The sequence below is a fragment of the Varanus komodoensis genome, unplaced genomic scaffold, assembly GCF_004798865.1.
Source record: "Varanus komodoensis strain SLA01 unplaced genomic scaffold, ASM479886v1 scaffold78, whole genome shotgun sequence".
NCBI classification, from domain to species: Eukaryota; Metazoa; Chordata; class Lepidosauria; order Squamata; family Varanidae; genus Varanus; species Varanus komodoensis.
The window spans coordinates 2,666,057-2,682,024 of record NW_025336455.1 but is presented as its reverse complement, the minus strand read 5'-3'; the positions used below and the strand labels follow the sequence as shown (position 1 = coordinate 2,682,024).

The 15,968-nt window shown below is 73.2% G+C and overlaps 1 protein-coding gene across 1 annotated transcript; it reads right to left on the bottom strand.

The window, feature by feature from the left end:
- Window positions 1-795: 795 nt before the first annotated feature.
- On the bottom strand, window positions 796-15,466 carry LOC123035268 (dystonin-like; the record flags this gene model as incomplete). Its single annotated transcript, XM_044453257.1, has 25 exons — window positions 15,461-15,466; window positions 14,697-14,819; window positions 14,304-14,405; window positions 13,789-13,907; window positions 13,295-13,439; window positions 12,652-12,807; window positions 12,367-12,564; window positions 11,985-12,113; window positions 10,645-10,815; window positions 10,410-10,565; window positions 9,802-10,008; window positions 9,512-9,631; window positions 8,756-9,028; window positions 7,766-7,935; window positions 7,248-7,407; window positions 6,852-7,049; window positions 6,335-6,712; window positions 6,022-6,210; window positions 5,312-5,430; window positions 4,361-4,511; window positions 3,805-3,967; window positions 3,251-3,405; window positions 1,794-1,886; window positions 1,376-1,493; window positions 796-974 (listed from the first exon to the last, which is right to left on the bottom strand). Coding segments are annotated over exons 1-25 (3,978 nt in total), but the record flags the coding sequence as incomplete, so codon positions are not given.
- Window positions 15,467-15,968: the final 502 nt, after the last annotated feature.

Genomic DNA, 15,968 nt, shown 5'->3' with positions numbered 1-15,968 from the left:
TCATCCAAAGGGCTTCCTGGAGGACCTAAAAAGAGGCAGGGAGCAGATCGCCCAGGATGGGCCCAGACGGGTGGGGAAGGGCGGAGCGGGGCCTGCACGGCGCAGCCCCACTGCCCTCCCACCAGTCGCCCGCACAGGGAACCCGGGCGCAAGGCAGGGGGCTGGAGGAAGGGCCGGGCAGGAGCAGCTCCCCCAGGGGTAGCCATCCGAGCCTTGGGGTGGACAAGGGGCAGGACTTGGCAGGAGGCGCCTCGCGGCGCTCCAGGGCAGCCGGGACCGGTGTGTGGGGCAGCCTGCAGCCCCTGCCCCGAAACCCCCAGTGGGGCACTGCCTGCCCCTTGCCCTGGGGGTCGGGACCCGGCCCATCAGGCTCACCTGGCGGCACTGCGTCGGAGTTGGGGCCAGCGCCCTCCTCGGCTGCCCCGGCGATCATCGGCTCAGCCCCGCCAGAGGCGGGAGGAGTGCGGGCGATGGGGCACCGATCCCCGGAGCGCGTCCTCCGCAGGACAGCCTGCAAGTGGTGGGGCCGCATGAGGCGAGGAGCCGTGGGGGCCGGGCTGCACGCCCCGCGGGTGTTGGGGAGTCCCCCCAGCAGGCAGGCAGGCAGGCGACTGGGGGCTCCGGGGAGGAAGGCCGTCCCGCACCCGTGGCAGGGCACGGTGGAGGGGGCTCCTGATCCCCCGCCTCTCCCCAGCGAGGAGCCTTGTGGAAGGGGCGGGGCAGGGCGGGGCGGGGGGAGCAGGGCTGCCCCCCCACATCCGGCCCCAGGCAGCGGGGACGGGGCGGCTCACGTGCCTTCCGGGCGAGGGGGCTGCTGGGGGCCGAGGCGCTGCTGCAGAGGCTGAGGCTGGAGCTGGAGCGGCTGGGTGGCAGCCCCTTGGAGGCAGGGGCCGGCTGGCCGCTTGCCCCCTTGGCCCCCCCGGGGTCTGCGGAGAGGTACTTCTCGTTGATCTTCATGTTCGTCCGTCCTTTCACTGCACCGAGGGAGAGAGACCGCCGAGGGCTGAGCGCAGCCCGTCGCCACCGCAGGCGGGCGACCTGGGAGGCGGGCCAGGCGGGCCCCCAGGGCACCGCCCCCCGGCCGGACGAGGCTCCGGGGACAGTCCGGAGGGGCGCGAAGCCGCAGGGCCGGGCTGGACCCCGCAGCCCTTCTGGCGCGGGGCTGGAGGCCACGGCAGGACAACGGCCACGGGACGCGCCCCGCACTCCGCCTGGCCTGAGGTGCGGGGAGGAGCCCGCAGGCCGGCCCCCACGGAGCAGTGGCTCTCCCCGCTCCGCAGGGCCACGCCATGGCGCCCCCTCCAGCGCGGCCCCCCCACTCGGAAAGGCTGCGGGGACTCGGCTCCTCGGGCCTCGGCGTTCCCGCAACGCTCACCTCTGCAGGGGTCATTCTTCACCAGGAACTCGTCCAGCGCAATCCAGCCACCGCCAACCCGCACCATCAGGGTGCTGCGCAGGATGCGGACCATGCGCAGCTGCTGCGACTCCCCGAACTGCAACAGGGCAGGGAGAAAACCGCTGACCGGCCGCGGGGGCGCGTGGCGCAGGCCCCGGCCTGCTGGGAGTCTGGGTGGCGGGGGGGGGGAGTCTCTGCCGGCGGCCACAGGGAAGCCCTCCCCGCCCTGGGGCCCCGTGCTGCCTTCCGGGTGCCCCTGCCTGGCTCTCCGGGCACTGGATCGGGGCTGGCCAGAGGTGCCTGAGGCCGCTCTGGGCCGGGAGCTCAGGGGGGACGGGGCCCCCGGGCTCCAGAGGCCCAGGCCCGGGGCAGGGCCGGCCAGGGATCCGGGCGAGGCCGCCGGGCAGACACCCACCCTGTAGCGGTTGGCGCTGATCTGCTCCACCTGGAACTGCCTCGCGCAGCTGCACTGGGCCACCTGCCGGTCCACCTGCGTGCCAAGGAGGTGGGTCAGAGGGGCGCCCCTCCGCGTGGGGGGCAGGCGGCTGGCGCTGGGCCAGAAGGCGAGCCGGCTGAGTGGGCTCTTGCGCGTGCCGGGTGGGTGGGGTGCCGGGGAGGCCGCGAGGCCGGGGTTCCAACTCTTCCACCTGGGGGCCTGGACCTGTGTGAGGCACCCCGCTCTGGAGCCGGGCCCCCCGGAGGGCTCTGCTGCCCTGCGCCCGGCCCGCTTCTGCCTTGGGGCTCCCCTCCCGCCGCCTCCACCGGGCGTCTTTCCGCCCGAGCTGCTTTTCGGAAGCCGGATGGGCCCCTCCCCGGCCTCATCTGGACAAACAGAGGCGGCTCTTCGGAGGAGGGATCTGTGAAGAGGCACACACACCCCCTCCCCCCATTTTAGAGCTCCCGCAAAGCAGCATCTGCCAATCGGTGGGGCGCTGCTGTGCCGTGGCGCTGAGCGCCGCGTCTCCGCAGAGCCTCGCACCACGCTGGCCTGCGCCCTCGCACGAGGCAGCCCGGCCCAGGCCCTCCAGCCCACAGCCGTCCGGGCCCCATGCCTGCCCTGCCCTGCCCTGCCCTGCCCTGCCGTGTGCGCCCTGCTTGCGTGCCCACGAGCCCCTAGGTGGCACGCCCCCTCCCCACTCCCTGCTCGGTCCTCGCGGCCCCCTGCGTGCCCGTCCGGCTGGCCCAAACGCACCCGGCGAGGGGCTCCGTGGCTGGAACCGGGATCTCCCGGGCATCTCCCCCCGCAGCACTCGCACATGCTCCCCCCCCAGCACCTCCACCTCCTCCGCTGCCCGGAGCTGGCGGGGGGGGGCTGAGGGCTCCTGGCCCCGGCCTCCAGGCTGTGCTATGGGGGCCCTGGCGGGTGGGCCAAGTCCCCCCCCCATTTTTTTCAAAGCCACTTTTTTAGAGTGGAAAAGCAGCTCCGGAGCGGGGGCGCAGGGGGGCTGTGCTCAGCCAGGCGCCCCCTTCTGCCTCAAGGCAGCCTTGGGAGCAGGCAGCAGGCCGGCGGGCTTGGCTCAGCCGCCCCACGAAACGGCCGGCGGGCACGCATCGGCCCGGCAGCTCTGGGGTGCTGCGCTGCGCACCACGACGGGCTGAGGCTCCGACTGCAAATGGCGGCGCGCGGCGTGGAGAAGCCGTCCGGCCGAGCCCCGTGCTGCTGTGGTTTCTGAAACCCCCCAATGCGGAGGCCAGGGCAGCCTGGCGAGGGGAGGAAGCCCCATGGCTTGTGGCTTCATGTGAGCCTGCCCAGCTGACGGGAGGGTCTGCGGGGCGGCGGAGACGCCGCACCGGCCTCTTCGCACGTCTGGCGGGGTCTGATCAGCGGCTCGGGGCTGGGCGCTGCCGCCGTACCTCGTCCTGAATCCGATCCGTGTCGGCTGTCCTGCGCAGCGCGTCTCGGCTGGGGTGCAGAGCGCTGGCAAATTCGTAGTAGTCGATGAAGCCGTCCCGGTTGTTGTCGAAGATGCCTGCCACAGCACTCATCTCCAGCGTGTTGGTGGGGAATTCTGGGAAGCAGAGCGGAGGATGGGGGCCCACGGCCAGGCACCCCATCAGAGGCGCGAGCCAGGCAGCCCCCGGCAAGCGTCGGCCAGAGCCAGAGCCCCCAGCGTGCGAGCCCAGCCATCTCTCCTGCCCCTGGCGCGCTTGGCCAGAGCCGGCCTCCATGGCAGGAGGAGCTTCGCGGCTGCCGGAGCAGAGGAATCGCTGCCCAGAGAGAGCTGGGCCCTCCCGCACCGGAGACCTCCCAAAAGCCCATGGGAGGCTGCAGTTTAGCGCCCCATAGTAGGAAGGGTTGGACCCGTGGGCCTTCTAGCCCTTCCCACTCGGCTGCTCGGTGGCTCCCCGAGACCGAGGGAAAGCAGAACGGCTTGGTGCCCCCCCCGGGCCCCCAGCACTGCACTCACTGGAGGAGAGGACGCCATCCACGAACTCCTGCTGGGTGATGCGCCCGTCCTGGTCCCTGTCGATGCCGCGAAACACGTCCAGGACCCGCGACTTCCGGTGGCCGATCCACTGCAGGTAGCGCTTCCGCCACACGGTGAAGTCGAAGTGGGAGAACTCCTCCAGCTGTGCGGGCGAGGGGAGAGCGGCCGCTGGGAGGAGGCTCGCCCAGGCAGGCCAGGCGGCGGGGGCCCAGCGCCCTGAGCACGGCTGCCGCACAGCCCCGCGTAGGACGGGGGAGCGGCCCCTGCTCGCTGCTCGGCTCGCTTCGATGGGCAGCTGCCCGCAGGACGGGGCAGCCCTCCGAGCGAAAACGAGTCTCTGGGTGGCCTCGCTTTCCTGACCCACGTGTGGGTCGCCAGAGATGGCGAGAAGGGAGCTGCGGGGGCCAGGCTGGGGCGGGGGCCGGGGCTGGGGCCGCTCTGCTATGCTCCCCGCCCTCATTTCTCGCAGCCCGGTGAGCGGCCTGGGCAGGGAAGGCCTGGGCAGGGTGAGGGCGCTCCTTGGCCCCCGCCTTACCTCCTGGAGGCGCTGCCGGGAGTGCTGCAGGCGGTACTGCCGGTCGAGGGCCGCCAGCCAGAGCTGCTGCCAGCGGTGGGCCAGCTGGGCCAGGGGGGGGCTCTGAGGGGCGGGCCCCTCAAGGGCCGCCGCCAGGTTCCTCGCGGGGAGTCTGCCGGTGCCACGCCGCCCTGGAAGAGGGTCTGGGCTGTGGGAGGGCTGCACGAGCGTGGCGATCCCAGCACCACTCGCAGCCCCCCCCCCCCCCGGGCGCCGGGGCCCCGGGGGCCTGCCCCGGCCCCCCCGCAGCATGGGGGGGCGCAAGCGGCAGCTCGGGGAAGCTGCTCGGCAGCCCCGCCACTCCAGTCCACGCTCCACGCTGTCCACGCGGGTCACGGCACCCCCCACCCAAGCCCCACACTGTTCGATCGAGCGGGATCCCGCCAGGCTCTGTGTGGGTCGCTCCGGCCACACAGGCACTGCCGACTCTCCCCAGCTCAAGGAAAAAAGCAAACGGAAAACGCGCACGTGACTCTGTCTGCTTGGGGGGGGGGGGGCAGGGGAAACTGCGATTCGGTGGGCCTGGTTTCCAAGAAGAGCCGGTCTGCCGCTCAGGGCAGGTCAGGCGGAGGGAGCTGTGGCCCGGCTGGTACGGCCCTGGCAGGCCAGCGAGGGCGCCGTGGGGAGGCAGGGAAGGGCACGGGCAGCCCAGAAAAGGAGCTCCAGAGGAGTGGGCAGAAAAGTGGGCTGGAAGAATAGGTGTGGTGAGTTTTTTAAAAATTAAGACTCAGAGTGAAAACAGGTTTGCAAAGGAAGAAGGAACGTGGAAAGGAGGCGGCTTTTGGAGAGAAAAATGAGCAAGGGGAAAGCCCTTCCCGACGCAGACATGACGGGGGCTGGAAAGGACCCGGGGGCCGGGCAGAGCCCTGCCGCAGAGATGGCGCTGCTGGGAAGCCAACGGGAGGCACTCACGGGAGGCAAGATCGCGGGGCCCCAGGCCCCCCCCCCGGCTCCGGGGGCGCTGGGCGTGTGCAGCCCTTGGCCAGCTTCTCCACCTCCGGCTGCTTGCGGGCCAGCTCCTCCACGAATACCTGGCAGCAGAGGCGACGCTGAGCGGGCAGGGGCCCAGCACCCGGCAACCCCAGGCCTCCCTCCCTGCACCCGGCTGGGATCCGGCTCCTCTTGCTGGCCAGATGTCTTTGCCCGGCTGGGAAACGGGCCAAGAAGAGCCCGCGAGAGCTTGGGAGCACGCAGGGACCCTCTCCGCACACAGAGCCAGTCCTGCGAGCCGAAGGAGGCCGCCGGCACCGTGGCGCATGGCAGTGCGCGCAAGCCAGCCTTGCGCACCCGCGTCGACACTGGCGCCGGTGAGCCTGGGGCAGAGCTGAAGAGGGCCTGAGTCCCGTGCTGATTCGGGAAAGGCGGGTGGGCGCCCGCCCCCTTCACTCGGGGGGTCTCCAACTCACACAGCGGCCCGGCGGAGCACGGGGTCCTTACTGGGGGCACAAGGGAGCTCCCCCCTGCGCCAAGCCCCCTCCTGCCGGGGCAGAGCCGCGCACGCTCAGTCGGGTGCAGGCGGAAGGGGGTGGGCGGGCAGGCAGGCGGCGTCCCCGGGCCCCAGAGAGTCTCTGCCTGGGGCCCGGGAGCCGTGAGGGCCCCACGCCGCGGGGCGGCCCCGTTACCGCGTGCTGCGAGCTGAGCTCTTCCAGCTGCTCGGCATCCTCTGGCAGCGGCTCCCGGTCCCGGAGGCTCAAGGACTCCTCGGCTGCGGCGACCCAGTCGAAGAGCCGGGCCACCTCCTCCTGCTTGGCGGCCAGCGTGGCCATCTGGGCCTGAAGCCGTTCATCCTGCTGCTGGGCCCAGCCGGACACCTGACGGGGCCCACGGGGCAGGGGTCAGGCTCAGCGGGCCTCGGCTGCCCCCCCAGCCCAGCCCAGCCCAGCCCGCCAGCCCCTCAGCCCCCCCCCCCCGGCTCCGGCTGCCAACTGGGCTCACCTCCTGGAAGCGGCTCCGGGCGACTGTGACCCAGGAGCGGATGGTGATGGCCGAGTCCGGATGGCAGCAGCTCAGGATCTCCTCGCCGAGGGAGCAGATGCACTGCAGCTCCAGCTCCTGGCACTGCAAGCTCTCCCGCAGCCCCTGCCGGACGGACGCACGGATGGACTGGGCCCGGAGGATGACGCGGCTCTGCGGCCCACAGGCCCCACGGAGCGCCGCACAGTCGCCGGGCAGGAGGCCCTGCCTCACCTTGAGCCGGCTCTGGCACTCGCGCACGGCCCCCTCGTCCTCCGGCGGGCTCCGGCACGGAAGGGACCGCTCCAGCTCGGACAGGCGGCTCAGGAAGGGATGCAGCAGTGTGTGGAACTCCTCGGCCTGTGAGGCAGGGGCACCTCAGCGTGCGGAGCAGCGTGCCTGGCCCGGGGGCTCGCTTCTCCCGCGAGGGCGACCAGGCCCCCGGGGCCACCCGGCCCTGCCCCCGCCGGACTCCCTGCCCACCGCCCCGCCGACTCGCCTGCCTCAGCGCGGCCTCCAGCCGGTCCCGCCGGGAAACGGAGAGCTGGCTGACGAGCTCCCAGCGCCGGCCCAGTTCTTCCACCTGGCGCTGCAGCCACGGGGACTCCCCCGCGCTGGGGCCTGGGCTGAGGCCGTGCATGGCGTGCCGGAGGGTCTGGATGCAGCTGGCCCGCTGGTCCAACTCCTTCTGGAAGACCTGGGCAGGGAGGGAGCCAGCAGGTCCTGCAGCTGCTGCGATGGGGACAGGAAGGCCCGGGCCCGGGGCTCCTCCGGGGGGCCGCCTCTGCCCCGTTCACGTTACACAGCGTGGGCGGCGGCTGCTGCCGGGAGGGGCCTCCCCGCCCCACACTCCCCACCCCGCCCCGGCCGCGGCAAGGGCCCCGGGGGGGCCGACCTTGTGCTTGTCCAGCAGCAGGGCCACCAGGTCCCTGTCGCCGGCCACAGGGGCTCCCTCCGCCAGCTGCGGCTCCGCCTGGTACAGCCACTCCAGCAGCGTCTGCAGGGCGTCCGTGACGTGGCCACAGAAGAGCAGCCGCTCCTCCAGCTTGCGCTGCCTGCAATGGCAACGGCAAGGCGGGTGGCCGGCGACCGCATGCCCTTGGCGGCCAGGCCGGGCGGGTCCCGGGGGCGGCCCGGCCCGGCCCGGCCCGCCAGCGCAGCCTGCCACGGGGCAGGCCCCACTGAGTCGTGCTCCCGCCTGGGATTGCCGCCGGGGGAGAGCGCGGCCCCCTTGCCCATGGCCGCCCACTCCTCCGGGACGCCGTGCTTGTGCCCCCGGGCAAAGGAAGGGCAGGGGGAGACGGGGCAGAGGTGCCGGGGACACGTCACGGGAGGTGGGCCTGGGGATGGGGCAGCGGCCACAGCCCTGCAGGGGCCCCGAACCCCCACGCAGCGCCTCCCCGCCACACGCACCGCTCGGCGGCCCAGCCGCACACAGCCCCCCAGCGCTCCTTCAGCTCCGCGAGCCCCTCCTGCAGGCGTGGCGCATCGTCGGGGTGCCGGGCCCTCTGGAGGAGGAGGCGCCCGCTCCTCAGGGTCGCCTCATAGGCTGGCCGCTTCGCGCGCAGCCCTCTCTGGAACTCCTGTGGGGCACAAGGGGGCAGCTGTGCGCGAACGCGAGGAGAGCCCCGGGTCGGCCCCAGGCCACAGGGAGTCTCCCCGGGCGTGACCTAAATTCCCACGGCGGCCCACCAGATGCCTCCTCCGCGCAGCACGGGAGGGTGCGAGGTAGGGCAAGCTGGCTTCTGGGACCCCCACCCCCCGATCCAAAGTGCTCCCACCGTTCGCTCCCTCCCCCAGTGAAGAGCAAAGGGCTTCCAACCCTGCCACAAAGAGAGTGCCCGGGAGGGACGCCCCCTTGGGATGCCCCTGCCGCCTCCTCGGTTGGAGATCTGCACCCATGTCCCATGAGGAGGCAGGCGGGGGCGCCTCCCCACAGGGAGCTCGGCCCGTCCGTGGGGCGGGGGGGCGGGGGGGCGGCCACTCTGCACCAGTGTGGCTGCTCCAAGCAGAGCCGGTGGGGCCGGGCGCGGTGGCGCTCCCCCTGCGCAGGGATGCGGTGGCGCTGCTGACCGACAGGCCCGCTCCCCATGGAACGGCCACCCGCAGGGGCACCCCGCCGGAGCTGCGAGCACCTTCCACAGGATGCCGATCCAGCGAGCCCTGCTAGGAACCCGCGGCTCCCAGGACGGCTGGCTGTCCCCAGGGCCGGCCGGAGTGTCAGCGGAGCCTGCCGGACGGTCCCCACCGGGGTCGAGGGCTGCAGCAAACTTGCTCCTTCGCAAGGGGGGAAAAAATCCGCAGCCAGTTCCAGCCGCTCCACTACGGACCAAGCGGCATGGAGGGGCGGCTGACGCTCGCTGAACCCCCCCCCCCCGCCCAAAGCCTTGCCTCCCGGCCCACCCGCTCTCCTGGCTCGCTGCAGCTCTGTCGGAGGGTCGCAGAAGAGCAGCCGGAAGGGCCTGAAAGGGCTCGGTGGGCCTCGGGGGGAGCCTCCCCAGCAGGAAGCTGCCCAGCTGCCCCTCGATGACTGCTGTGCGCTCGCTGCCGCTCCCAGGCCGAGCCCCCCGAGCCCTGCTCTGCAGCCTCGGCGGATCTGCCGGAGGCCTGCTCCACCCGGCCCTCCTCTGGCCCGACGGCTGGGGAAGGCCGGGCTGCCTTGGGTTCGGGGTGGCGCTGTCGAGGAGGGGGGTCTCGGGGAGGGCACGGTTCAGTGGCCCAGGGAGCCGGCATCCAGCTGAACAAGCGGCCCAGCTGAGGAACGCCTGCGTCTCCCGCACACTGGGAGCTCGGCCTTGGGGGGCTACGCGGGCACGGCCTTCCTGCAAGCTCTCCCTGCCCAAGCCCGTCCAGCCGAGCCGCGGGGCTGCATTCGTGGGCCTCCCGGGCAGGCCAGCCTCCAGGGACAAGGGAAGGATGCAGGCCGACAGCCGTGCCTCTCCGGGGGCGTCATGAGTGCATCCTGCACCAGGTGCCGACAGCAACGGCACCCCCGTTCCCCTGGGGAGCTCCACAGGGGACGGCTCGCTGCGGTCGCGGCCGCGTGACGCAGAGGCTGCTCTCCGGCGAGGGGCGGACACCCTTGCCCCGTGGCCAGGCAGCCCCACGGGCTGGGGGCCCGGCGGCCCCTCGCCTGCAGCTGCGCGGACGCCTGCTCACCTTGTGCTCCGCCAGGCGAGCCTTGATCCCCTCCTGGTTCAGCGCCGCCTGGCTGGGGGCCTCGCACGCCAGCCCCGCGTCCTCCAGCCAGTCCCGGAGCAGCTGCCACGAGTCGCTGAACTGGAGGAGCGGGTGCCCCGGTCAACGCCCCAGCATGCCCACCGCCCGGGGGCTGCCCAGCGCACCGGCCGCACCGTGTCCGGCAGGGCAGCCCTGCGCCCCACACTCTTCGGCTGCCCCAAGGCCCGCCAGGTGGGGGCCCTCCAGGCCGGCCCCCGGCTCACGCCTACCTGCTCGGCGCACTTGCGAGCCTCCTCCAGCTCGCCCGCCCTCTCGGCCACGCGCTGGAGCGCCCCGGCCAGCCTCTCCTTGGCGGTCAGCACCAGGCCACGGGCAAGGCTGCCGTCCTGCCCCCGGCCGAAGTCCTCCACGCGGGCCGCCACGGCCTCCAGGCCCGCCAGCGCCTCCTTGTGGGCTTGGCAATCCCGGGCCAGGGCCTGCCGGGACAAGCGGGGCGGGCGGCACTGGAGGACCCCCGCCCAACCAGCGCCCCCCGCACCTCCGAAGCAGCCCCAGGGGCCCCCGCCTGGCGACTCACCCAGCCCGCCCGGGCCCCCTCCGGCCGAACGGGCCGTCACAGGGCGCACTGGGGAGGGGCTGCAAGCCCCTGGCTCGGAGGAAGCCAGCGTGCGGGGCTCAGGCCGGGCCCTGCAGCGGCAGACCAAGGGCCCGTGGCCATCGCTGTGTCCCCCGCCAGGATCTGGGGGTAACTTCCTCGGCCCCCACTCGCACACTCCCTGCGTGGCGCATGCAGACGCACGGGACGCCTCCCCTCCCCAAGGAGCGCGCCTTCCTGCAGGGCTCCAGTGGGGAGCGGCTCCACTGGCCCTCCGCTGACCTGCTGCTCCTGGATCTGGCCGGTGACCCTCTCCAGGACGTAGCTCGGTGGGGGCAGGGCCCCCAGGGCCTCTTCCAGCTGCCCCAGCCCTCCCAGCAGCGCCTGCGCTCCGGCGTGAAGCTCTGCAGCTGCCGTCAGGCCTTCGCTGAGGCGCTCCTGGGGAAGGAAGGGAGACGGTGGCTGCACGCCGCCCCCCGGAAGGCAGCTCTCAGTCGCCCCCCCGCCCCCCCCGTACCTTCTGCTCCCGCAGCTGGCCGGCCACGCTGGCCCACTTCTGCTCCAGCATGCGCAGGCTGTGCTCCAGGCCCGAGGCCCCGGGCAGGGGGCGCGAGCCCAGCAGGCGCCGCAGCTTGTCCCGGGCCGCGTCGTAAGCCGGCTGCTTGGCGTCCATCTCTTCGCACAAGGCCTGTTGGACGGGGAGGTGAGTGCAAGGGCGCATCCGCGGGCGGGCTCCCCAGCCACCCGCCTTGTGCATGGGGGTGCGAGCAGGGAAGGGGGGGCCACGTGAAACGGGAACACGGGCGTCTTTGAGAAGAGCAGCGAGCCGGGGCGCTCTCCAAGGCGATGGCGGAAGAGCAGCCGCGCCCGAAGGCAGCGTTCAGAGACGAGGGAGGCCCGGGAGACTCGGCCCTGCGGAGAAGCAGCTGCCAGCACGTGCCTGGAGATGCCACGGGGGAGCCCTGCCCCACCCGTCCGACACGCCAGGTCCGTGGGCTTTCACGGCTCTGGCGGCTCCTCGCCAAAGCACGTCGCCTGAGCACATGAGGCGAGAGGATGGGCCCCTTACGGGCTTGCAGCTAATCCAAGAAGAGGCCGGCAAGGGCGCGAGTGGAGAGCTCTCGCCACGAAGGAAATGGTGCGCGGGGTGTCCACCAGGCAGGCCAGTGGGGCCGGCAGAAGGGAGCCCCACTCGAGCCCTCTGCCCCACGAAAGAGCTCCCCGCCTCCCAGCGGCGGCACTGCAGCTGCCCCAGGCTTTCCTTGACGCCAGCAGCCGAAGGGGCGCGGTGCTCCTGGGATGCAGCAAGCCCCAGCCGGGTGCGTGGAGCATGGAGGCGCTGAGGAGGTGAGCGTGCGGGAGGGGAGGGGAGGGGAGGGGAGAAGTCCCCCGGGGGGGTTGGAAAAATAGCCTTGTGGGGGATCAGAAAGAGGGGTTTAATTATTTGGGTGCTGTTCTGAGCCCACATCCAGATTGTACACGTGCATCGTTAGCCTGGAGCGCCATTCCAGGCAGAAAGGGCGAGGGTGGGGGTGGGGGTGGGGGTGGGTTGGTTCCCGCACAAATCAGTGAGCCAGTTTGCGGATCGGTTGTTGCAGGGGAGGAGGGATGCCGGAGGGGCGCCTGCCTGGGGGGGGAAGCAGGGTGGGGGGGGCTGCCTGGCCTGAGGAGGGGCTGCCAGCGAGGAGGCCGGGAGGGGCGCCGCAGCTGCCACCACCAGGCCTGGCCGGGAGGGTGCCCGGCGTCGCTGTCACGGGGCTGGCAGGGGGCTCTGTTGGTCCATTCTGGATGCCCCCACAGCCCCTGCGGGGACCCAGCGGGCTCCGGAAAGGGGCGCGCGCCCAGGAAGCGGCTTACCACATGCGCTGCCAGGCTGTCCGTGGCAGCCTCGGCGTGGCCCCAGAGGGGCCGGGAGAAGGAGAGCTGCACCCCCAGCTGCTCCAGCCACTGCAGCAGGCCCGTCGCCTCCCGCGTGATCTCCCGCACCTGCGGGAATGTGGGCCGGAGCGTGGTGAGCGAGGCGGGCAGGGTGCCCCTCTGGCCATGGCAGCTGCCCGGGACGCCCACAGGACGCCCTGCCGGGCGGGACGCAGAGAGGGAAGGCGCGCAAGGATGCCGCCCCCCCGCCCCGGCTCCACGGGCTGCTCCATGCACAGGTGGGAGCGGGCAGGGCAGGGCAGGGCCGCCCGCCTCACTCTGCGCTGCCCGCCTGGAAGGGCCCCGCGCCCGCCGGCATCACCTGGCCCAGGTTGCCCTCCAGCTCCAGCTGGCGGCTCTCCGTCCGGTGCAGCACGAAGTCCCAGCGCTGGCCCAGCTGCTGGAGGCGGCCCTGCAGCCCCTCCGCCGAGTCGCCCGCGCTGGTGAGCAGCACCCTCTGGCCGGCCTCCTGCACGGACCGCACCGTGCGCGCCCGCGACAGGACGTCGTTCCGCAGCACCTGCCGGCGGGGGAGGGTCAGCAGGGCGGGTGGCCGGCCCCGGCCCCGGCCCCGGCCCCGGCCCCTTGGGCGAGCCGCCCCCGCCACCTTGTGCTTGGCCAGCTCGATCTCGCAGCGCTGCAGGTCGAGGCTGAGGTCGGGGGGCCCGCGCAGCCCCTCGGCGGTGTGCAGCAGCCACTGCAGTAGCTCCTCCAGCTGGCTCTGCACCTGGCCCAGCCCCAGCAGGGCCGCCTCCAGGCCGTGCTGCGAGGGAGACAGAAGCAGAGCGAGTCGGAAGGGGCCTCCCGGGCCATCTAGCCTGACCCCCGGCTCCAGCCGGCTCCATTCATGACATGCCCACCGTGTGCACGTCCAGCCTGTCCTCGCACTCCTGCACCGATGGGACCGGGCAGGGGCCGCGTCACCCCGTGGGTGGGGGCAGGAGCCGCTGCTCCAGGGACACCCAAACCCAGGGGCCACCACTGCAGACTCAGTGGGGGGGCAAGGGGCAGTGAGTCGAGCTCCAGGACAGGGACAGGGCTGCCCCCCCACCCCCCATATGGAGCCAAGCAGGAGGAGTTGCTCAGAGGAGCGCCAGGCCGCATGCCAGCCAGACAGGCCCGACACGGGTGCCCGGCCCCAGGAGAGCCCAGTTGGAGCCTAGGCAGGGAAGCCCCCTCCCCAACCTCCGCAGCCCAAGGGGGTGCCCCACAGGGCTCTGTGGTCTCAGGTCGCGCCGGGAAGGCCTCACCTGCCGGTTGACCACCTCTTCCTCCAGGAGGTTCCAGCGGTCCCGCAAGCTGCAGAGCGCGCCGGGGGGGGTCCCGGCCGAGGCCGCCCTGCTGGCAGAGGCTCTCCACATCCACCTTGCGCTGGTGCAGCTCCCGCTTGAAGCCCTGCCGGGCGGGATGGAAAGCAGTGGCCGGGAGCCGGTCTTCCCATCGGCAGCTGCCCAGGCGCCGAGATGCGACTCCTGCAGCACCTCGGCAGGCCGGGAGGGCTCCCCCGGGGCCCTGGGGCCAGCCACTGCCCTTGGGGCGGGCACCCCTCTGCTCCCGGCGTGCCGGGGCGGCGCGCGCAGGCAGCCGCCCGGCACTGTGGGGGCCGACAGCAGGCACCGGCCACTCAGCGTGGCCCACCGGGTTTGGTGTTGCTGGCCCCACCGCTCCGGCTCTGCCCTCTGGTGGCATTTCGCTTGGGGCAGGAACTCCCCCCACCAGGCATCACCCCCCACCCCCGCCGCACCTCCGGAGCCTCCTTGCCTTGAGGTCCAGCAGCTGCTGCTCCAGCACCTCCAGGTCCGCCCCAACCAGGAACCGGCCCGCCACCCGCAGCTCCGCGCTCTCCAGCCAGCCCGCCAGCCTCTGCGGGGGGAGCAGGGGGACAGCTGGGGGAGCCGGCAGGGGGCGCGCCGGCTGGGGGGGCCGGGGAGCAGCACCCAGCCCCAGCGCCCTTGGCCTCCCGCTAGCCCCCCGCCTTGGGCGTATGCCAGGCACGGGCAGCAAGGCCACAGGGGGAGAAGCCGAGGCAGGTGCCCAGGCCCCCAGAACTGCGCCCCCCGAAAGCAAAGCCCCCCACCAGGATGCCTGGGCAGCAGCAGGACCAGTGCCCAGCGCGGAGGAGCCCACGGGCCACCAGCAGCCGCTCCTGCAGGGCCAGGGCGGGCAGCACCATCGGCAGCCGGTGCAGTGGGGTGGGGGGGGCACGGGTCACCCTGCTGGGGCAGACCCCTGCGCCCTGGCCCGGCCGTGACCCCTCACCTCCACGGCCTCCTGGTGGGCGACTGAGGCCTGCAGCTGCTCCTCCAGGCGGTTCTGCCGCTCCGCCCACACCTTGCTCAGGCTGTTCCACAAGACATAGAGCTGCGCAGTGGGGAAGGAGGCGGGCGTGAGGGGGGCAGGGCCCCAAGGGCCCTCCCCCAGGGCACGCCCAGCCGGGCCCGGCTTCCTGCCGAGGTGACCCCGTGCGCCGGGGGAGCCCAGGACTGGCGCTCCTCCTCGGCGCGGCACCAGAGGAGAGCGGCTTGGCGGCCTGCCGGGCTCCAAGGGGGGAGCAGCCCTCCCGGCCCCCCAGGCCCCCCGGTGCCCAGACAGAGGCGCCCCTCCCTTCCTGGGGCCTCCTCCAGGGGGTCTGCCCAGCGCCTCCGCACTCACGTCATCCAGGCCCTTGGCCACGTCCGGCTTGTCCAGGTCCCCGCAGGACGACACCAGCTCCACGCCCAGGGCGCCCAGGGAGTCCAGCTCCGTCTGCACGGTGTCCAGCTCCTCCCGCAGGGCCTGGGGGCGGAGCGGGAGGAGCGCTGGGCTGGGGGCGGCCCTGCCGGGGTCGTGCCCAGAGGCCCCAGTGGCGCGTCGGCTCGGCGGGGGCAGGAGCGCGCGCCCAGCGGGGCAGCGCACGGGCGAGGCCAGGCGTGAGCCGAGCGGCCGTGGGGCACTGCGAGTGGAGCCGGCGTGGGGGGCTCAGGCAGGCCCATGTGCGAAGGGGGCTTGCGAGAAGGACCCGGCCGAGGGAGGCCCCCCTCCACCGCCCCCCGCCATAATCCCCAAGGAGTCACCCCACAAAATTCTGACAGGCGAAGCAGGGGCTTCTTCAGGAACCACCAAGCACAGAATTTGCTCCCACGAGAAGCGGTGGGGGCTGCCAACCTGGGCGGCCTTCCAAGGGGTCGACTGGCTCCTGGAGGTGAACGCAGCCCCCCTGGCGGCTCGCCCTGAGGGTCGCGCCTGACCTCTGCAGCGTCAGAGGCACTGGGCGCCCGCCACGCATCCCGGGCCCCTGCGCACCAGGCCGAGCCGGAGAGCCGCCCGCGGCTGGTGCAGCCCAGGGCTCCGCAGGCACTCCATGCTGCAGGCCCCAAAACCCTGGGACCCTGTGATGGCCCCCCGCAGGGGGGCACATCCCACCCAGCTCCCGGTACCTGCATGGCGCCGAGCCGGGCCTGGATGGCCGGAGCATCGGGGCCGACCTCCTGTGGCTCCAGCAGCACCTGCTGGATGTCGCCCAGCGCGACCGCGAGCTCCGAGAGCCCCTGCCAGAAGGGCTCGGCCAGGGCCAGCAGCCCGCGCAGCCAGGCCTCCCGCTCCTCGCCGAGCTTCCAGAGCGCCTCCCACTGGCCCTGCAGCTGCTCCACCCGCCCGTGGATCGCTGTCGGGAAGCAAAGGCAAGCGGAGGGGTCGGCCCGGGCGGCATCCGCAGGAGCCTGCAGCCTGCCTCGGGCGGTCCGAGCGCCCACAGTGGCAACGAGGCCGGCAGAAACACCAGGCTCCCGGGCAGCAGCGGGGCGGCATGCAGGGAGGACAGCAAGCCTGCCTGGATGCCGGGACATGGCGAGGCGCCCGCTAGCCCCAAAGGCTCGGGCTGGGGCAAGCGGGGGCTCGGTGGAGGAGTCCCCCGCCCCGGGCGGCGGGAAGAGGGGCCCACCTGGC